Here is a 20,677-nt window from a genome sequence, read left to right on the forward strand (position 1 = left end):
GTGTAAGAGATGTGCGCGAAATATCGGCGCATGCGCTCCTCGATGCATGCGTGTGGCGGCGGCCGCCACCCGCTCGGAACAGTCACGTTACGCGAACGAGTCATTAATGGGTGACGTACAAACTCTCGTGCTCATCTGGAATCATCGCCCCGAGCGACAGGTGCATCCCGGCGAGAGATTTTCCTGACTTGGCGCAAAACCAAGCGGAAATTGAGAGAAAAACAAGGTAGGTTCGAGACGCATCACGAGTGGTGCGAGAATTACTAACGCGGACGCGGGAAAATAGAGTAATGTCTAAAACTAATATTTTTGCAATAATGAAAACTAATTACACAAAAATACAATTTTTAATGAAAAATTTAATGAAAGAGGTTCGAATGTTTCTGTAATTCAACACAGATATTTGTGTTGCAAATGATAATATTGTTACATGTAACACTAGTAAAACTACTATTGATAATCTTAGAGACTCACGTAGTTCCATTCGCCCCTAACACTAGTAAAAACATAAAAAATGTGTAATTAAAATAAAAATATTCTAATAAATATTTCACATATTCCTCTAAGTATAGACAGAAACCTCAATAATATGTTTCAGATCAAAGAGATGTATAATATAGATATATCGTATATCATATAATAATCCTTTTCCCTCAATATTGTGAAAGACGCTTAGAGAGAGCTACAAAACTTCATCTAACTTTTCTTATATCCAATTCTTCTACAAATATGTTCCTGCAAAAAGTAAGAAAGTGGCGTAAAAAAATAAAAACGAAAATACGAAGAGAAAATATTTTGCTTTACAAACATCACAAAAATATAGGACACACACACACATGAGATTGTCGAACCAACAATTTGCTCTTTTTTTTAATTATATGTGCTCGATCGACCGCCTCATACTGCAAATTATATTAACTATATTTTTATCGTAATGGCAAAAATCTAAATATTTGAGATAGATCTGAAATTTTTCACCAACTATTTTTTCGCCGCACACAGTGCAAGAAAGATTAAAATTTCATTTGATGTTTTTTTATTGTGCACTATATATTTACATGTAGCGCTTTCTCTCCATTTGATACATGTGAAAATATAAATGTGAAAGGTCAGAGGGGTTACTTCAGCCAGGTTTACCGTAAGAAACACGAACCATTTGTAAAAGAATTACAGAAAAGTGTTTTTCAATCGGATGTATAATATATCACACGAGAAAGTAGCGAAGCAATGCGCCGACATAAATGTCAAGAGGTCGTGTTAGACGATTGTTCATAGGAAGAACTGAGTACGTAATTTATTTGATCAAACACGTGTATCAATGGATTTAACACGAAGTGAAAATAATTTCCGAATTGAAATTTAAATTTGCAAACGCAAAACAATTTCATGTGAAATACGTGAGGTTTGTCATTCCTTTTTTGAAACTATTTTGATTGCTTCATTTGCATCTCGAATTTCACGAGTAAAAATCGAAATAACGAATAGTAACGTAATTTGTGTAAAAAGTTACGTACATATATTCTGATGGTTTTGCGGATAATTTTCTCGTTCGCAATCATCGCGATTGAGCGATGTTGATAAATTATTTTTAACTCGATTATGTGAAAAACAAATGAAAAATTCAGACGACGATCTCAGATAAAAGAAAATGCATTCGCGTGCAACTCGACTTGCTGCTGCGTTGTTATTTTTTACGGATGTAATGTCACGTCCTCAATTTTTTCACACAAAAACTATCGGTTTAAGCAAGTTTTGTCGCATTTGTCAAGCTTCGCTTTTTGAAGCGTTAAAAGTTTGACAGATCGCGAGTATAAAACCTGTGTTTCCAAGCTCCGGAAATTTTTCAGTACCTTGGATATCTCGGTTTCCCAAGAGAACGGGATTTCGATATCTCGAATCCTTGAGTTTGACATCTTCTTTTCTCAGACAATGCGACTGTCTGATAATTGTCGCAAAGAAGCGTCCTGTTTCTTTTTCGAGTATATTATTTATTTAAGCATGTTTTTTTTGTTCCTCTGAGACTTCCTTGGTTCCGGATTTTCTTTCAGAAGGCCGATATCTACATTTTTCACGAGGTTTTAATCGCGCGGGACTTCTCTCCCGGATAACGTTGTTACATTTATCACGCCTATCCCCCAATTACGCTCTTCGCAATACGGCACGATACGTGACGAGATTTTTTTCAATTTAAAAGGCTTTTCACGTAAAGGAAAAGTACGAAGTAACATTTTACAAGATTGTGTTTAAGGGAATTTTGAAGACAAGTCATCCGATGAGACATCCCTTTATAGTGAAAGCAAGAACCGCGTAAAAAGATATCCCTCGGGACTTCTCGTCGATCTCCGCGCCTACGCGGTTCGCTGAAATAAGTATAATTTGCGATGCGGTCACAGCGAAACAAGATCGGAACGCAACGAGGGAGATGAGATCTCGTGCTGTACGTCGACCTACCAGCCGGCGAGGTTGCTTATACGAAAGAAACGCGCGCGCGGGGGTGGATCAATAATGAAACGGGGGTTGGCTGGGAATTTCTCAGCGCCATCCCTCCATATTATACGGAACTAGCAACTGTTGCTTTTCTCTCGTTCTTTTAAATGACTCCGCCGTTGAGTTTTAATCGAGATTGTTTTGACTAATTTGTGATCAATTTTCCTGTTTAATTGGACAACTCCGAGAAAGTTTCGCGTCGCAGATTTTTCACGTGTTTTAGATTTTGCAATTTAGCGTTCTGAATCTCTTTCACACATATTTCTCGAATAAATCATCACGTAACATGTGATGATGTACACGTATATAAATACATAATGTATATATTTGCGTACATATACATTGTTTCGTACATGTGTATGTGTTATTTTAAATCGAAACACATTAAGCAACTCAATTTACTCACACATATAATTATAACTGACATCAGTGTATACACTTTCGTGAGATCGTACATGTTTCTTATACGCTCAGTAAGTCCGTGCAAGAAATAGAAAGTGGACTCTGGCCATTTCAACTTGTGGTAGGTAAAGGAACAACTTACGCCTACTTTGAAGTGTCGGATATTACGTTTCTGGTTATTACAATTTATGTACTTTCCATCCTTTCATAAATTAACTCGTGAAAAATATACTATATGTGCAATGTATTAAGTTTTGAATAATAATAATAATAATAATAAAATTTAACTATTAATACTATACTAATAATAATAATAAAATTTAATTTAATAATAATAATAATAAAACATTTAAACGTAAATTTGACGACTCTGTTCCGATTAAGCAAAATCGCAGATAATATCGCAGAATGTTCTTGTTGCTTTTGCAACTTGGTGGAATTTAACGAGCAGTACAAATCTACTTTTCTCTTCTGTAATTTCTGCACGCAATTTCCCACGGTATGTGTTCATCATAAAGTTCATTTACGAGCTCGTAAATTTCCGTGTATAATCGACTATTCATAAATTTTACTTTACACATATGCCAGAACTACGGCAACCATTTGTTATCACATATTACCAACGTACCTTTGCGCAAAGCAGCTTCGTTGCATAATGTCGGACTTTGTTTGTAGCCGTTCTACAAGAGGAAGGTATAAAGTACACTATTTTTGCGCGATATTTTGATTCTTTGCACAGCACGAAAATAAAATTTCAAGTCGATTCTTTTCTTTTAAAGAGAGAAACACAAACTCTCTTACTTGTTTTCTCTTTCTTCTCTCTATGATAATTTTATAAATATTTAGCAAGTCAGGTGCAGTTGTCAAGGACTATCATCAATACTTAGTCCGACGTCTGATTATTTTTCACACGGTCTGAGTATGCACAAGATCCTGTACAAATATAAATACGGTACTGTGTGTGTGCGCAGTTGCGAAGACGACATCTCTTTGCGTTCTAAGAAAACCTATCGATTGAAGTCGGAAGTACCTACCTGAGAGTCGTATCCGCGGAAGTTGAATCAAATTGAATTGGACGTTGATGTGTCGAAAGAATCAAGTCCATCATTATTGATATCAACCGTGTGTGTCGCAAGCAATCTCGATGAAAAATATTACATAAAATGTACATATTAAAAGAAAAAATTGCAACGAGGAGTTTTTTGAGGATTGATGGGCGATAATCTGAACTAGAATTTTATTTCAATAAACTACAATTTTATTCATCAATTTTAGTTTGTATAAAATATATGTATCTTCATTCATTTCACAGTATATTAAATCAATTGGCAATGTAAATGTTAAAGTAGAAGGAATATCTTAACGCTACGAGAAAAAGTTAGTAAAATCCAATAAATGTTTTCACACGTCTCCCTCTTTCTCTCAGAGATGTGTGAAAAAAGAGACGTGTTCCTTCCTACACACGTATTAAATCTATTCTAGCAAATGTTGACTCACATAACATATAAAGTCATATTTATTGTCACGCACATGTTTATTTTTCGAGCAAAGTTATTGAAGATTTCTAAAACCAAAGTGTGTAAGCTCGATTTTAGAGAGAAAACGCCCACAACCTCTACGTGACAAAATAACAACTAATATCGACAGTTATCGGGAATATATTAGGAAATATTTGCCTTCCACCTCGTAATTAACATAAATTATACAGGATTCATCTGGAACAAGTCACTCTCAACAAACAACGAAGAAGAATCATTACCGTCTCGTCTGCAAATTATTACATACATCTGCATAGCGCAATAAATCACGGAGGCTGAATGAGCACCTCATAGATGCACTTTCTCGACCAGTGTGCCTATAAGTGGCAGCGATTTCATTAACTCGGTGATGTAATCCAGGAAGAATCGCAGAGTGTCACTTCTGTTATAGATAAAGTACAGCACGCCGAAGTAGAATAGATATATCGACGTGATGTGGATGATGTACATTCTGAAAACAACACGCCGCGCGTCGCACATAAACAATGTGGGAATAAAAAAAATGAGAAGACACAAAAGTGTGCATAGTTCGAAGAGAAAGCATGTGTTTGAACAAGAGACACAGTCCAAATAATGTTAAAATTTTTGCATCACGCTATTACTCATTTCATTTAAAAATCGAAAACATGTTTGATTTCTCTTTCGATACTTCAAAAATATCAAATTTGATCGTTTTAATTAAATATCTATTTGATCATGTATCTTTCTTGCGTGAGCGATCAAATGGATTTTATTCGGATCATCGATTGACGTGATTAATTGACGTTAATTAAGATAAATAAGCTACTCACATCTTTTGATGGCGACGTGCTTGCGGCAAAGTGCTTAGATCCTCTTTCATACAATACTGCCGCGTACCGAGAATGACGTTCTTGAAGTATTCCTTCACATCCACGTCAAAAGTTATGACAGGAAACAGTTTTTGATCCGTTGGCGTCATTGAGTTATGAGTAACATATAGATTCCGATTGTGAAACACCCAGTTTCTTGTGGTGAAATATTGCAGCATCTCGAGACCGACTGAAATTCGCTTCTGAAGTCGGACCATACTGTTCGAAGACACAAAACAAAGAAGAAACAAAAATAAAGTTCTGACAATGAGAAAGAGACAGAAAAATATAAAAAAAACATATAATAAACGTACAATCTTTTTTGCCGTAATATCAACATCAGAAAGTCGATTAGATATGCGGGGATAATGTGGAAAAAAAAGACGAACAAATTGTGTATCAATTTGCTGCTACGTATATCTCCATCCGGATACCAGACCTGTCCTTCGAAAGGATAATCGTAAATAATTGCCCTGCCTTTCTCCAGTACCTCCCCCCACGTAATCTGTTTTATATTGTTTTGCGTCAGGTTGAACGTCGGTATAGTTTTCATTCTAACAACAGATAACATTTATAAAATTATTTATGAAACAATGCAAAAACATCAAAATGCGATTCGATGCAAAATGAAAACAACAATACGTACTTTTCTTGCGTGGCGACTTTCCACGCATTTACGATCAAAGCATTAATTGCGAAGTCAACCGGGATAACTTCGGCGTTGTAATTGGCTTTGCAGTACATCGATCGGATAACACCTTTGCCCGCGCCAACTAGCAATCCTGTAGGTCCGTTCAGGTTGTCCACCCATCCAGGCATAGGTTCTTCATACGAAGGACACACTGCGCGCAGCGAGATGGTTTTAGAATTGATTCTCTCTTTATGTCTTCTTTTGTGAAATATTATTGCAATCAGTAATTGAAATTATTACCGATAGCCGGTCTAGCGATACAACAAGGTAGATTAGGATATTCATTGGCCACCAGTGTTTCAGCAAGACGTTTCGAGTACGTGTAACAATTTGGATGCGGATGCAGTAATCTATAATTGAAAAAATATACTGTAAATAATTATACTTGGCATATTATTTTTATTTATAAACTGAAATGCGTTTTTCGTTTTTATACTTGCGTTATTCTGAATGTAAACTAAAATTAACGTTGTGAATTTCAATTTCCTAAGCATTCCTAAAATTCTAACAAAAAATACAATTTTATACTTGCCTATTAATCATCAATCATCAATCATCTTTATCTATTTTTAGCATCTTATAACATCAGCTAATACATATATTAATAATAACATTTAAGTATTAATTAATTACTTTGGCGTGATAAGATCGAGAGTTTCCTCGTCCATCCACTGAACGAGCTTCATAATTTCGTGAGGATCATGAGGAGGATCGAAAATACATTCGCCAAGTTCCTCCTGATCGACGTGACAGAAAGCCGTGCTAAGATGCATGAAACAAACCAAACGCTTCATCTGCTTTGCCAAATCCAATACCCTTTTCGTACCGATCTTGAAGAACAAATCGAATATACACATTTTTTTCACGGAAAATATTGAAATTTTAAAGCTAAAAGTTACGTAGAAATTATCAAATAAAAATTTATTGGTTCCATTGTATATACATGCAATTCTGATCAAAAAGAACAACATGAACACGATTTTTTCGTCTTTTTATAACATCTTACCGTGTTCATCTCGATCGCATCCTTGAGTTTTGCTTCCAATCTCAGACTTGCCGCGCAATGAAACGTCACGTGCACCTCGTTTATCAGACACTCGCGCTGCTCCTCAGTAAGACCCAAATTATCTGACAATATGTCGCCGTTCAGTGGTATCACCTTCTTAAACATATGAGGCTTCTCTTTCGATAGTCTTTGAAACAGCTGCGGAAAAACAGCGAAAGATCTAATTGCTAAAATTTTACGAAATATAATTTTCTGTAACTTTTATTTTACTCGCAAATGTTGCTTTCTCCTTTAATAATCACAATTCTTATATTTTCGCGCGCTTTTGTGTTAAAATTAAACAATAAGCAAGTAAATTATATGTATCAAATAATATATATATATATATATATATATATATATAAAATCTTAAATTAATGTTTCTTTAGTCTAAAAAGTTGCGGAAAATTGCAAAAAATAGATTAATGCACGTGTCGTGCGGAATTTACAAAAAGTCTTGATGTATCGCACCGTCATCTTACACAACAAGATGCAGTGTAATGCGTATATGATGTTCTTACGGGCAAGTTGAATATATCCTCGAGCCGCAAGTCGAAAGTGCGACCTTTCTTGCCCCGTATGAGTATGTACATTTTGTCGAGATCGGAGCAGCGGTAGAGTAACTTTTCCATGAGAACCTTGCCCATGAAACCAGACGCTCCGGTAATAAAAATAGTTTTGTCCTTGTAAAAAGATTGTATTTCGGACTTGGAGTCGTTCATGGTCAGGCGCTGAAATGTCAAGGAAATTTATAGAAAGTTAACAATCGGCGAGAGACAAAACAAAAGAGAAAAAAATAGAGATTGAGCAATTGATGATTTTACCTAAAATTGTTTTACGCGGTAAGGAAATCGCATAAATTTAATTTACGGCGCAATCTTTAAACTTTGTATTGCGATCGTCATAACTACGCGCGGGAATAGCGCGCGTCGTGTGTTCAAGACTTACATTTTGTCTACGGAATCAAATTTTCGCAAAATCACTCTTGCAGTCTATTATTTTATCGCGCGCATAATTACTGTTATGAGCGACGCAAATCGTTGGGCAGAAATCGCGCGAAGAGAAGAGAAAATCAGTGAAAGGCAAATCAATTGGCGGATTCAATAAATTGTGAACCAATTTTTTGTAATTCGAGAAGTAAAAGTATCTCGATATCAAATTGCCGAAGTAGTTCTTTTTATTATCGAGAAAACTTTGTCAATAGATCTTGAGGTTTGTCGATGACAAATATCTGAACGGATTGTTGTTCAGATGCAGATATTCGTAGACTATATGATGGTGGTGATAAATACAGATGATCGTGCATGAGCGATGATCAAAATGTATCTTCGTACATGCTGGTCCGAAACATGTAACTGCTTTTACTTCTATTTCAAAAGAATTCAAATCTTTCGAAATATTTCGATGTGTGTATTAAAATTTTGCAAACGTCGTTGCGAAAATGCAGCGATAACATTAACTCACGATTGAAGAATTCAAAGCTGAAACGTAATAAAAAAAATTCGAAACTTGACTAAATATTTTGGGCAATAAAACTCAAAAAATCAATAAAAAAAGAAACACTAATGGAATGATTACTGTGTTTGGAATGATTGCCAAAAAAAAAAAAAAAAAAAAAAACTATATGGACTGCTAACGCTTTGTAACTACTCATAAAAATTTTGCAATATATCAATTTGAACACAACGCCCGTTTAATTGTTTTGACTGTGATCTTTATTTAAATGATTCTCAGAATTGTTTGACATAATGCAAATTTAAAATCAATAACACGTACGCGCGTGCATTTTTTTTTTATATAAATACGTCTAAGATTAATTGAAGCAAATTTACATGCGTGTCGCACGCATTGTTTTACTATAACGACATCAAAGACATAAACAGTTATTGATTTAACCGCTTTAATTTTTTAATTGCATTTATCAAAATTTTTGTTTATATGTTAAGATATTATAAAACTGAACTCGTTAATAAACTGAAATTTATATGCGGCTGCGTTATTATGTTTCGAAGGCAACAGGAAGATATTAACAGATGATCTATTGACTTTTCTTTTTTTGACTATGCATATTCTTGTCACTATATAATTAGGCCACTTATATAAATATGACGTACATGTTTATTAATCGGATATCTTTTTTATTAATTGAAATCGCTAACGTAATTGCAAAATCGAAAATCACAATGTTGTAGATGTAATTAATATAAAGTTTAGTTCATTCACAAATATCGGATTTGTGTGTAATCGGTCGTAACATTGTCGTGCGTGCGCGCGGTAATAGCTCGCGTTCTTTTCGTGAACGAAATTAAATTAACAAGAATGAGCAAGATCGCGCCGCGACAAATAAAGCTGTTACAATATTGTTTTAATCGTATGAGTGTTGAAACGATTTTTCCAAAATTTGTCGCTTTCTTTTTAACATTTTTGTCGCAAGACAAAACGTGTTTTCATTCAATCAAAAATAATTTTCTAAAATATTTTTATTCGATTATATTATACAATTATATTATAAAACAACATAAATTAATGGTGAATTTCACAAATTAGTAAAAGTGTAAACGTTATTATTTGAGAGTTGTGTTATATTATATCTTGTTATGTAATATAAACATTACAACAAAAAACATTTTAAAATGACAACGCAAGTTTTTATGGTATTTGTAAATCTTGATCGACCAAAAAAGGCGCATGCCTTTGTTAATGCTTCGCGCACACATGTAATATAATTGCGTCATGCTCTTTATTAGAATTTGTTAGCGTAACGATAGTTTACTTAGCAAACAACGACCTGTGTGTGTCTCACTGAGGATATATTGAAATAAAACGCGGCTACTTTTGTGCACTCACGTAGAGATAATTGTTAAACAGAAGTAGAGAATGCATCCGCAAATAATGGGGAAAATTGCAATAATACAAATATACAACGCAGAGATAAAATGAGGAGAAAATAGAAAACTGTGTGTTTTCTCTTTTCCATCAATTTACAAATTAGAAAACTAAAAAAGTGAATCAAAACACTTATGTTTAGAAAATTGCAGTGCAATAAAAATGTGATTCGCAACACGATGATAATAAAACATAGCAAGTGTACGCGTTAATATTTCGATTTGTTAACAAGAAACAGCAAAAATTAAAGTAGTCATTTGACAAAAGATCGCGATGGAAGCATTAAACTCAAATGACAACATTCTGCTCTCACTTTAACAAAAAAAAATGCGTCAATATCTAAAGAGAAAAACTTCGAGAGATCGCGTGAATTAGTCGAAAAATTTGAAATTTCATTTTGAAATCGTTTGGTCGCGCGAAATTTATCCGCAAATACGCGTTGCATGTTGCAATGACGCGATGTGAAAACAATACAAAATATTGTTTACCTGTCGATGCTTTACGTGTTCGTCGATCACTTTGCCGATTAATGCGATGTTTTTGTTTGCTTTGTTATTTTCTATACATGAGAGAATGGACTCGCGCGCGTTCGGTGCTCGCGAACTTACTGAGCTCCTTCGTAATCCGTCCTGAAAGTTGTACTGTTGTAGAACGCTCGCCAGTCTGTCTTTCTCTTTTTCTCTCTTTCTCTCTCTGCTTCTTTCCCCACTTGCCAGGTGACTGTAACCGTCGAGACGTTTCCTCAACGCTTGTTCTTTTCTTCGTATCAATTTTCGCAGATATTGCGATAATCGATTTCGGAGTTGTAGATTCCAGTTTGCCAAATTAGAGCGAAAACAATCACACTCTATACACTTACGAAATGTTTCTTACCGCAGATTCGAGATAACACGTATAGTAAGCTTTGATTTAATTTTACAAAAAATCGAAATTCCGCGTTGTTTTCCATAGTCAAGAGCCTGAACAAGATGACTCAATAATTACAACTTCTATATGTAAAGGACGCACATTACATAGCACTATATGTGCTCTGTCGAAAGAACACAAAGTCAACGAGCCAGTTTCTTTCTACTCTCACTCACTCAGTTTCTATATAAAGAATTCACGAACCATTACCGCGTTGTTAAACAAGCGCGATATACGAATTCCTCTAATATAGACGTCACCATACCATTATTTTGACAAAACCGAGAGACTAACAAAAATAAATAATATGCAAAATTAAAATTCTAAAACATTGCTTAATAAATTGATACAAACAAGGTCGTCACATTTTAATAAATTATACATGTGAGCACTGCAAAAAAATAATTAAAATTCAATTAGCAATTAAAATTAAATGTTGAAAAAACCAAGAATTTTAAAATTCTCACTGCTTTTTTTCCATTCTTTTGTGATCGGCACGGAAAAAACTTTGTAGAACACTAATAACAAGGTTACGTAAGAAAAATGGATTTAAACGGGCAAAACTTATTATTCTGTACTCGCGGTTTCTTCGCCGTGATTGATGATCAATCTATTTGGCTAAATGCGTATAAACATTATTACCGAACGTAAAAAGCAAACGGAGCGGATTATAAGAGATTAAGAAATTAGATAATAAAAGCTTTGCTGAGGCTATTAAATTTTCACACGATTGTAATGCAATTATCATACGATTATTGCATAAAACATTACACAGTAAAAAAAAAAATGTTAATTTTAACATTTTTTGCATGTCCCAGGAGGTCCACTCTAAATTGTAAGTTAAAACAACTTATTCGTTGTGAGTCACTTATTGACAAACTAGTAAAGTCAAATACTTGACACAATACTTTACATTTATATTTGTTATTTTGACTGTAAGCGTGATGTAAAAATTACATATAAAATAATTAAAACTGCACAAAACAATAGTTACAGTAACTCGTAAGAAATGTTAATAAAACATTTTAGTTTGTACAATGTGGCCACAGATTTTTAAAATTTTTTTAAGTATGTTAAATTGACTTTAAGACATCTAGATTAATTGAAATCATTGTGTTAAAAGCACTTAAACAATATTCCATTTTTAAATGACATGCAAAAAATGTTAATTTGTGAAGTTAACATAAATTTGACACGTGAAAAGATTAAAAAAATAATAACATATCAGTATTATGTTAATTTTACATTGAAGTAATAATCAAAACGTCGTAACACAAGAAAAGTTCTACATTTTGACGCACAATTTTTTACTGTGTAATAGTTTATTTTGATGTAATCTTAATTATTCAATCGCTATCGATTTTTTGTGTAAAAAGCCTCCTCGTGGTTTTAGTCATCGTTACCACGATTTTTATATGATTTGTTAACACGTAAGTCTGAATAAATGTTAGAAGAATAAGTTTTAAAAAGTAGTTTGATAGTAAAATACACATACGTACGTTGTGCGCATTTTTATTCCACAAAATTAAATGGTCACTCATCTCGCTTGAAAGATAATTGCTTATGTTATTAATTCTAACGTAATTGTATATTACGTGTAGTGACAATAATAATAATAAAATGTTTAAAATAAACATTCCATTAGGCAGATAATAAAACTCAAAACAAACGTTAGTTTTACGATGTGCGATTTTTTATGAAGATACCGCACAAGGAAAATGATGCAAGGATTAATCAATACAAAACGACATTCACTTACGGACTTCTTACGATGTTTAGTCACGTGCACACCTGGTTAGACCGGTAATGTCGGCTGTTTATTTTTGGTGAAAACAAGATAAAAAATTTATTCAACAGCGAGCTAATGAATGATCTGCGCAATTTCACATACCAGTGTTGTGTTGAAAAACGATAAGTTTCAAATTGATCCCTGTCCGATCGTGTATGTTTGGCTAATTTTAACGAGCTCAGAAAGCAACATGTCGATTTTCCCGAAAGAAAGTAGAAACGTCGTAATATTCTTTTGAAGACGCTCACTTTTTCTGCGCGCACTTGTACAAAACCGCGTGTTGATAAGCAAACCTTATATAATAGAAAACATATAAAATGAATTTTTACGAACGCAAATGTTTTTGAGCAATTTTTTTCGTCAAAAACTTATATATCCCACAAAATTAAAGTCAAAATTAAAGGACAATGTCTGTAGTTATAAAAATTTAAAAACGTCTTTCACAACTAATAAATTATTCATATACATACAAAAATTATAGAATAGGAAATGATGACATTTTGCTTGTTTTTATCTAGAATATTGATCTTGAATATTTTATTGATTTATTAATTTGAATAATAAAAGAGATAGAATAATTACATGAACATTTTGTGACTTCTGCAAGGAGTCCGACATGATTAACAACTGTTCGTAGTGAAATGTTTCGTACAGTATAATTATTGTACGAACTATATCAGAACCGTACGGAGCCACGAGAAATAGTATCTGAAATAAAAATCAATTAATTAATGACATCTCAATTTTTGAGGCGCTGCAAATGTCTCGAACAATATGTATCTCACGTAAACTCTGTCTGCATCAATCGGCGTGTGAAATTCGAGTCTTGCACCAAGTGAACGGTAAGATTCTGCGGCAGATCTTCGAAATATCTGATGTTCAAATACTCTAACTGATTCATCGCGAGATTCAGTTCCGTCAGTGGTATTGTATTTGTTAAAGACAACGATTCCAGCGAAGTGATGGTATTGCCGCTCAAGTCCAAGTATTTCAAAGATATCAAAGATTCACACCATCTTTCCGGCAGATAATGCAACTTGTTTTCCGACAGATCCAATTCCTCCAAGATGGAAAGATCGGTGAACGCTTTGTTATCGATCCAATTGATATGATTTTCTTTCAATGACAATGTCGTCAACTTCGGCATCTGCACGAAGGCGTTCGAATCTATTTTCTCTATCTTGTTGTGACGTAGAGACAAAATACTGATTTGAATTTCATTCAAAACTTCAGGCACATTATCGAGCTGATTAAAACTCAAATCGAGCGTGTGCAAACGTTGCAACGTCGCAAACGTCTCTGAATTTAGATTCTCACTCTCTATTTCATTTCTAGACAAATTTAAATATATCAACTTGTCTGTATCTCTAAAAGCGTCCGAATAAATATTTCTGATCTGATTTTTGGCAATAGAAAGATAACGTAAATTTTTCAGATTATCAAGCTCCACACATGAAACATAGTAATGCGGAAAAATTTGACAATTCAATGATACACTATGTAGCTGATTGTTGTTCAAGTTTAAGGTAACTAGATTTTGTCCTTTTTTGTACAACTTAAACGACTTGAGCTTATTACCATCAAGATCAAGGTAAACCAGAGTATTTGGCAGTATTTGCACAAATTCGGAATTTTTTAATAAGTTCTGAGAAAGATCTAGAATTTTCAATTTAGGAAGTGGCAAAGTTTGTAGGCAATATGTTGAATAAGAACCACACTGAAGGTCTTGCATTAAATATTTCAGTTGGTTAATATTATTATTACGGAGAGACAATATTTCTAAGTTAGGATATTCTTGGATGTACGTAGACTGATACTTTTGATAATTCGAAGTTGCGTTATTCATAATGATAATCTTTAGTTTCTCATGATTCCCAAAACTGAACAGATTATTTGGCGTATTGATCATGTTGTTAGAAAGAAATAAGTTTGTTAGATTAGGAAGTTTCCTAAAAGCGTCATGTGCGATCGTTTCAATGTGATTATTTGACAGATAAAGGTTCTCAATTAGAGGGCTGGTGATGAAATCGGGACCTATCTGCGAGATCACCGAGTTTGAGAAGTTTAATGAAATCACATCGTTCTTGTATAAATTATATTGTTCTTGCGGAAGCGATTCAAACACGTAATTTTGAAGTTTCGAATAGATGTCAAGATCATTGGACTCTGATTGAGTGGACCAAGAAAAGAGAATCACGAAGGCAATTGCGAATGCAAAAGTAGCGATGTTGAACTTCTGAAAACAAGTAGTAAATATTTGTTTTAGAATTGAGATAAAGAATCGAGCTTGATGATATGCACACGAGTTTGATTCTTAAAGATCTGATAAAAATAGAAATAAATATTCATTCCAAAAAAATATAAAAAGTACTAATATAAAATCAATAAAAAATAATAATGAATATGCATTTTTTATAAAAGCAAAAAGTGTAAAACTATCTTTTTCTGTAAAGTGTGTAAAATCTAAGTTTTTCATGAAATAATAGAAAATGTAACTTACCATTGTAACACAATGATTTCTTCAGAAAATTTTGCAATTTTCGTTGTATTTAATTCTTTTTTTTGCGTGTTAGTTTCCTTTCGAAGCGATCTTCGGAGCGATCTTCGGGAATCTTTGATCGAAATGTATTCCTTGCAGGAGCGCTACACACAAAGTGACTCTTGTGCCTCAAGAAGCCTCTGTCACCTCTTCGCGGTATATCGATATTTATATTTATTTTTACGAATGAGGTAACAGTAAGAGATAGGATGTATACTACATCAAGGGAATCTCAGAACGTTGCTCTTGTATTGCTACGTGTTTTTATTATATAACCAAGATTTAATCGGTTATGTTTTTATAGAATTTTTTAAATAAAAACGTCTCCGACAAACAATTAAAATCTTTATTGACAACAACATGGCAATATATTAGGTGGCCTATTCCTGCAATCTACGAATTTTCTCAATGCAGTGTACCATACTTGCTTCATAAAAAAAGATATAACTTATCTTATCCTTCTTTCACAATTCCTTCGATTCAGTACATCGTTTGGGATTACTCGACAGAAATGGGAGAAAAATCAAGAAATAAGAAATTGAAAACGTATAATATTATCATTTTAAATAAGAAATAAAATATATATATAAAATCCAAAAATTATATCTATTTAAAAACTTATCGTTTATATTATTGCTATATTTAAAAAATAAGTAGACAGTTTGTAGTATAAGAATGTGTGTAGTATAAAAACTTCATTAGGGGTTCATATTAAGCTCATTATTTTTTTATATTTTGCGCGCCCAATGTTTATTTTGTAAAATATTATAAAACACCTTATGCGTTTAAATTTCATTTAATTATTAATTATAATAAAGTTATATTTCGCGCGAAAATGAATCTTCAGCAACGCACGCGCAATATACACGTATTATAATTGACGTTTGTGTCTTCTAGATAAATAAAAAGTGAAAATATAAGAAAAACATAAGAATTTTCACAGATTTGATTTTTAATATTGCACTTTAACATTTCGTGTATCGATAAATTATAATTGTCAATATACGTCAAATATTATAGCACTCTGTGTGTGCATTTTATAACCTAACCTAACCTATAATCTATAACAATACGAATGAACTATCTATAAATAAATTACAAGTTTATTTTATTTGCAAGAATGTCGTCTCATACAACCGAGTTGGTCGAACATCTTGTTCAGGATTATGGTACTTACGCAAAAGTGGACTGGGATAATCAGGCAAGTATGCAAAGTCAATATAATATTGTTACACACATTGCATTTTTATGCAAAGTAGTACATAAGATAATCATACACATATTTCAGATGAAGAATTTTCGCGATATCATCGAGGATACGCTAATACGACTGGAAGAGTTTCAATCGATTGTGTCAATGGTTAGCAAATTAAAGTAGCAAAGACAAACTCAGCATTACACATTCTTTGTGTCTCTTTTTATCTCACACATACTTTTATAAAAGACTTTTTATATATATATATATATACTTATATCAACATTTATATTTGACTACCAAAAGCCTTGTTTAAATTCTTGGAATTTGTTTGTCTTTCAGTGTGTTGTTTCTGTTATTTGTCTATTTAAATATTTGTCTTATGTAAGGTGGAAAGTGGCAGCTCGGAATGTATGCAGCAACATCTTCCAAAGCTGCAACATATGAAGGATAGCATGACTAGTCTTCGTAGAAGGATAGATGCATTGGAGCATGTTGTCGCAATGGCCAACATGAATTTAAGTACATTAGAAGCTGCTGTGGATAAGGCAGAAGCTGAGCTTGGCATATCCGACAGATTATTTGGCATGCTGAACCCTTTATTGTTTTTTGTAAGTGAACAATTAAATTATAAGTAACTTATCAGCTGAACAACTTGTTCTGCAATAAGTCTTAAAATTATGCACTTGCACATTTATATTAATATGTTTTTTATTATTTCAGAAGAAAACTCAGGAACCTGTTGCATCAAATACAGTGCCAATGTACAAATCGCCAATGATTTATAGATCTGATGACTATTTTCAAAGAGAATAAAGTATATATGGGGATAACAAAAAAAAGAAGTGTTAATAACATATTCCTTTCCTGTTAAAGTTGCAAAAGTATTTATGCAAACTTAAAGGAGAGAGAAAAAAATGAATAAAATCAGCAATATTTATAGTTTTACATCCAACAAGAAAAGAGTGGTGTTACACAAATTTAATACAAATATAATATATTTTTTGTTAACATTTTTAAGCTGCAAAAAAGATGTTTAGTACAAGATTAATTATCACAGTCCTTTTAAATCTTCCAAAATTATCTCGCAATAATTCTGCTGTATCCTGTATCAGAGTTAAAGAATTGACATGTAATTAATACTCGCAAAGTTAGAAACATTTTTTTTCACGAATAATAATGATACTGCTATTATATTTGAATCACGCGTCATTTACAAAATGTTCTAACACGCCGCGGAAGTGCAGGTTTTTAATTGAGCCTTCTTCTGCCCCAAAGAACAACTTCCGCTAATGCAATGTCTCCATCTCGTGATTTTTCCTATTCCGCAAGTAACGCTACATTTCGACCAGTTGCCCCATTGATCCCATATCTTCGGTTCCTTTCGGCTTCTTTCTGTCGGAATAACATTACGCTAATCATTTCTAATATAACGTTCGCTCATTCGATTTGTCTAATGTTGCAACTTTGTAAAGAGAAAATCTACAATAATAATTTAAACAAAGAGCTGTTACAAGTTTTAATCAGCAAAACAATTGACATTTTGAAAACGAAAACACTTTCCAGTCGAGCAGTCTGTATTGGAAATTTCCACTTGTTGCCCAAATGATTGTATAATACCTTTCACTCATTTATGGTTCAATGTATAAGAGGTATTCACATGAGAGACAGAGAGAGAGAGAGAGGAAATAAAGCATTTCAATCAAACATTCTTATACACATCCGCTACTTTGTGTCACGAGACTGCACCTTTCACCTATTATTTTTACATGAGAGTTGAATAAAAATGTAGCAGTTATAAAGATTAATAAAGAACGATACTCAGATCGCAATACACATCAGATGAGAACTGAAAAAATTACAACGTGCAACATGTGCATGCGTTGGAAATTTCCAGTTCTCGTGGAAATTTCCATCTCATTCCAGAGGTTTTGGTACATTTTGATCGCGCAAAAAAGCAAAAATTCCGAACCGGTCATTCGAGAAAGCCAGAATTGCGTTTGCAATTCACATTCACTGTTTGTTTATTTCTCTTGTTCTTTGCTCGCTTCGTCTTTACGATATCGTTACACAAACCGGTCATTTAGTTGAGACTCGCGCGCGAAACTGAATGAATTGCATGATTGTATGATTCCTCGAAATTTGTATGTTTACCAGTTCGTTGCGGTCCAATGTTATTTTCTCGGTTGTTATTGGCATCGTGATCGGTATTGTAAATCTTACGTCGGGATCTAATTAATTTTGTTTCTAATGCGTTTACACTATTTTCTACATTTGACGACGCTTTATCGACATCTGTTGTAATTTTCCCAAACGCTAAAACTAAAGTGTTTCTCACATATTAAAAGAATAACAATTTCTGCATATACTTTGAATTGTAAAAACATCAGCGAAATTATTACCTATGAGTAATAGGAATATAATTAAGTAGACAGGAATTAGTCGAATTCTGTACATAGATAGGGTTGTCAATCATCAATTTGTAAAAAACATTGGAAACATCGAAGCGAACTTCAATGCGCATTAATTGCGCAATTTCGCGTGCAATAAAACTGAGTGTGTAACACAAATTTTGGTTCCCCAAAGAAGGTATATCACATTACTACACACAGCATATATTAAAAGTCAATTTATTGTCTAAAGTAAAATTAATACATGTTTTTTATGTACATAATATTCAAACTTGTTTTTTATATATCAAAACATATTTGGAAAAAACTAACTGCAGCTGCATACTAGAGATCACGATTTGATACCGAGCCAACCCAATAAACCTTGGCATTTTTTCAAGCGACAGCTTCTTAATTGTGCTTTTTTCAGACCTAGAACACAATGTGTCGCCAAGCAATGACGCCAGCGAACTTGTCGTCCTTGTCCGCAGGTAACACTACATGGACTCCAATTGCTCCAATTATCCCATGCACTTAAATCTGTAAAAAATGCAAAAAATCATCTCAGAAAACACAGATGTAAGTATATATTTTTATGTTGTAACAGAGTGTAATTTTATGCTTAGTTACATGTTACGTGATAATATTTCTGGAATCAATCATTATTTCACGAACAATAGAGGGCGATAAATATAAACTGTCTCTGCATCATTTGCGTACATACAGCTTTTTTTGTTTTAATTTTATTTATTTATTTATTTTTTGACACGCTTGTGACATTCTCACAAATACCTATTTCTTCGTCATAATTCGACTCGTCATTCGTTCTAGCAACATCGCGTCTCATCTTCCGCAATTCCGATCTTCTCGCCGCAATAATCGCTTGATGCAGCCGGTTAGATATGCGAAGTTTTGCGGTAGCACGCTCACGAAAATTGCGCTTGCAACTGAGCAACTTTCGCCAATGAGTTTTCTCACTCGCGCGAAAAAATAATTTTCCCTTATTTTTGCAATTTTTATATTGTTGCGCCATTGAATTCTCGATTACGTCTATCTACGATAAAACTTAACAATACTGGCGTGAAACTTAGTATTTTCTTGTTATGTAATCCGTGTAGAAATCTTCATCGCGAAAAATTGAAGTACACGTAAATACTTGTTCTTACCTCCGTGAATTTCTTTGCCGCAAATTGCCGAATGGAACGGTAACAGAATCGCGAATAAATTTCTGAATAATTATTTCTTTCATGACTGAAAAACAGCAAACTACTTGAAATAAAGTTACATGGATGTAGAAAAACATTGGAGGGCCGCACGCCGAGAAAATTTACTTCTTCCGTTGAGGAAGAAAACGATAAAGTAACACGCGTTTATTATGCAGTTATGTATCGCAATGCGTATATTTATGTACACGCAGACAAAATACGATAATATAACCTAAATTTTACCTTTTATTGATCAAATCAGTGTTTAGCGTAATTGCACGATTTTTTGATACGTCAATCGCAGATGCTCCGGCAGTGTAAGCTTTCAGAAATCTTAATGCTTCATAAATTACGCACGTAAAATAAATGCTACATATCAATATTATGATGCAAGTAATATTATGCATATCATGCTTTCATCGCGCATTGTGCGTTTACGAGCACATGCAAATAATATTGATAAATGTTGCTGTTTATATAGAAAGTATTCACAGTATCAAAAATTAAAGGTGTTAAAAAATTAACTTTGTAGCGGAACGTGATGTTTTTTCTGACTTGAGGCAAATACGAATAGATATTTGCGAACAAACACAGAGTAGGTTTGGTTTGGTGCATATATGGCTCAAAGGACCGTTTCAAGCTAGTCCATACGCCATTCTAAGTCTTTAGGAATCGTGACACAGGTTCTAAACCGTGGTTTGGGTACAAGCCACGGAGTTGTACGTTCGTTAAAAATACTGATAAACTGAAGAAATCGGTGTAAAAACACCGAAG

At 33.5% G+C, this 20,677-nt stretch overlaps 5 protein-coding genes across 15 annotated transcripts; 1 reads left to right on the forward strand and 4 right to left on the reverse strand.

Annotated features, from left to right (window-relative positions):
- The first annotated feature begins 103 nt into the window (after positions 1–103).
- On the forward strand, positions 104–17,263 carry LOC109859987 (biogenesis of lysosome-related organelles complex 1 subunit 4). Of its 7 annotated transcripts, none has more exons than XM_020438778.1 (5): positions 104–226; positions 16,233–16,318; positions 16,402–16,473; positions 16,698–16,919; positions 17,032–17,263. In XM_020438778.1, exons 2-5 carry the CDS (start codon positions 16,280–16,282, stop codon positions 17,122–17,124), a joined length of 426 nt encoding a protein of 141 aa, XP_020294367.1. In that variant the 5' UTR covers positions 104–226; positions 16,233–16,279; the 3' UTR covers positions 17,125–17,263. The 7 variants fall into 7 exon arrangements, with proteins under 7 accessions (XP_020294367.1, XP_020294363.1, XP_020294366.1 ...); XM_020438774.1 differs by having other exon boundaries at positions 16,233–16,314; positions 17,032–17,257; XM_020438777.1 differs by lacking the exon at positions 104–226 and adding an exon at positions 15,627–15,659 and having other exon boundaries at positions 16,233–16,314; positions 17,032–17,260.
- On the reverse strand, positions 4,144–10,515 carry LOC109859985 (putative fatty acyl-CoA reductase CG5065). Its single transcript, XM_020438770.1, has 9 exons — positions 10,368–10,515; positions 7,515–7,724; positions 6,955–7,152; positions 6,582–6,778; positions 6,189–6,298; positions 5,904–6,099; positions 5,572–5,811; positions 5,219–5,476; positions 4,144–4,878 (listed from the first exon to the last, which is right to left on the reverse strand). Exons 2-9 carry the CDS (start codon positions 7,713–7,715, stop codon positions 4,716–4,718), a joined length of 1,563 nt encoding a protein of 520 aa, XP_020294359.1. The 5' UTR covers positions 7,716–7,724; positions 10,368–10,515; the 3' UTR covers positions 4,144–4,715.
- On the reverse strand, positions 12,804–15,247 carry LOC109859986 (protein artichoke-like). Of its 2 annotated transcripts, XR_002250765.1 has the most exons (4): positions 15,075–15,247; positions 13,360–14,810; positions 13,157–13,282; positions 12,804–12,867 (listed from the first exon to the last, which is right to left on the reverse strand). XR_002250765.1 is itself a non-coding variant. In XM_020438771.1 (3 exons), exons 1-3 carry the CDS (start codon positions 15,075–15,077, stop codon positions 13,246–13,248), a joined length of 1,491 nt encoding a protein of 496 aa, XP_020294360.1. In that variant the 5' UTR covers positions 15,078–15,247; the 3' UTR covers positions 13,095–13,245. The 2 variants fall into 2 exon arrangements, 1 of the variants encoding a protein (XP_020294360.1); XM_020438771.1 differs by lacking the exon at positions 12,804–12,867 and having other exon boundaries at positions 13,095–13,282.
- A 128-nt stretch (positions 17,264–17,391) lies between the features above and the next one.
- On the reverse strand, positions 17,392–18,881 carry LOC109859988. The gene is made up of 3 exons (XM_020438780.1): positions 18,711–18,881; positions 18,463–18,630; positions 17,392–17,703 (listed from the first exon to the last, which is right to left on the reverse strand). Exons 1-3 carry the CDS (start codon positions 18,763–18,765, stop codon positions 17,534–17,536), a joined length of 393 nt encoding a protein of 130 aa, XP_020294369.1. The 5' UTR covers positions 18,766–18,881; the 3' UTR covers positions 17,392–17,533.
- A 41-nt stretch (positions 18,882–18,922) lies between these two features.
- On the reverse strand, positions 18,923–20,671 carry LOC109859994. Of its 4 annotated transcripts, none has more exons than XR_002250767.1 (4): positions 20,147–20,671; positions 19,865–19,949; positions 19,491–19,763; positions 18,923–19,238 (listed from the first exon to the last, which is right to left on the reverse strand). XR_002250767.1 is itself a non-coding variant. In XM_020438794.1 (4 exons), the coding sequence occupies exons 1-4, from the start codon at positions 20,308–20,310 to the stop codon at positions 19,051–19,053; spliced, it is 699 nt and encodes a 232-aa protein (XP_020294383.1). In that variant the 5' UTR covers positions 20,311–20,671; the 3' UTR covers positions 18,923–19,050. The 4 variants fall into 4 exon arrangements, 2 of the variants coding, with proteins under 2 accessions (XP_020294383.1, XP_020294380.1); XR_002250766.1 differs by having other exon boundaries at positions 19,491–19,773; XM_020438794.1 differs by having other exon boundaries at positions 19,491–19,752.
- Positions 20,672–20,677: the final 6 nt, after the last annotated feature.

The sequence above is a fragment of the Pseudomyrmex gracilis genome, unplaced genomic scaffold (assembly GCF_002006095.1).
Source record: "Pseudomyrmex gracilis isolate BER0280 unplaced genomic scaffold, ASM200609v1 scaffold_313, whole genome shotgun sequence".
In the NCBI taxonomy this organism is placed as follows: domain Eukaryota; kingdom Metazoa; phylum Arthropoda; class Insecta; order Hymenoptera; family Formicidae; genus Pseudomyrmex; species Pseudomyrmex gracilis.

Bases quoted from the DNA above. Each gene is read 5' to 3' on its own strand.
- LOC109859985 (XM_020438770.1), bottom strand. From the start codon at position 7,715: ATGAACGACTCCAAGTCCGAAATACAATCTTTTTACAAGGACAAAACT. The intron at 7,153-7,514 runs GTAAGAACATCA...GTTTTTCCGCAG, and splicing joins AGGATATATTCAACTTGCCC to CTGTTTCAAAGACTATCGAA. The intron at 5,812-5,903 runs GTACGTATTGTT...ATCTGTTGTTAG, and splicing joins AAAGTCGCCACGCAAGAAAA to AATGAAAACTATACCGACGT.
- LOC109859986 (XM_020438771.1), bottom strand. The intron at 13,283-13,359 runs GTGAGATACATA...TTTTTATTTCAG, and splicing joins TTGATGCAGACAGAGTTTAC to ATACTATTTCTCGTGGCTCC.
- LOC109859987 (XM_020438774.1), top strand. From the start codon at position 16,234: ATGTCGTCTCATACAACCGAGTTGGTCGAACATCTTGTTCAGGATTAT. The intron at 16,315-16,401 runs GCAAGTATGCAA...CACATATTTCAG, and splicing joins AAGTGGACTGGGATAATCAG to ATGAAGAATTTTCGCGATAT. The intron at 16,920-17,031 runs GTAAGTGAACAA...TTATTATTTCAG, and splicing joins TGAACCCTTTATTGTTTTTT to AAGAAAACTCAGGAACCTGT.
- LOC109859988 (XM_020438780.1), bottom strand. From the start codon at position 18,765: ATGTACAGAATTCGACTAATTCCTGTCTACTTAATTATATTCCTATTA. The intron at 18,631-18,710 runs GTAATAATTTCG...GAAACACTTTAG, and splicing joins TATATTCCTATTACTCATAG to TTTTAGCGTTTGGGAAAATT. The intron at 17,704-18,462 runs GTAAACATACAA...TTATTCCGACAG, and splicing joins CATTGGACCGCAACGAACTG to AAAGAAGCCGAAAGGAACCG.
- LOC109859994 (XM_020438791.1), bottom strand. From the start codon at position 20,310: ATGCATAATATTACTTGCATCATAATATTGATATGTAGCATTTATTTT. The intron at 19,753-19,864 runs GTAAGAACAAGT...GTTTTATCGTAG, and splicing joins CGGCAAAGAAATTCACGGAG to ATAGACGTAATCGAGAATTC. The intron at 19,239-19,490 runs GTATTTGTGAGA...CATTTTTTACAG, and splicing joins GAATTATGACGAAGAAATAG to ATTTAAGTGCATGGGATAAT.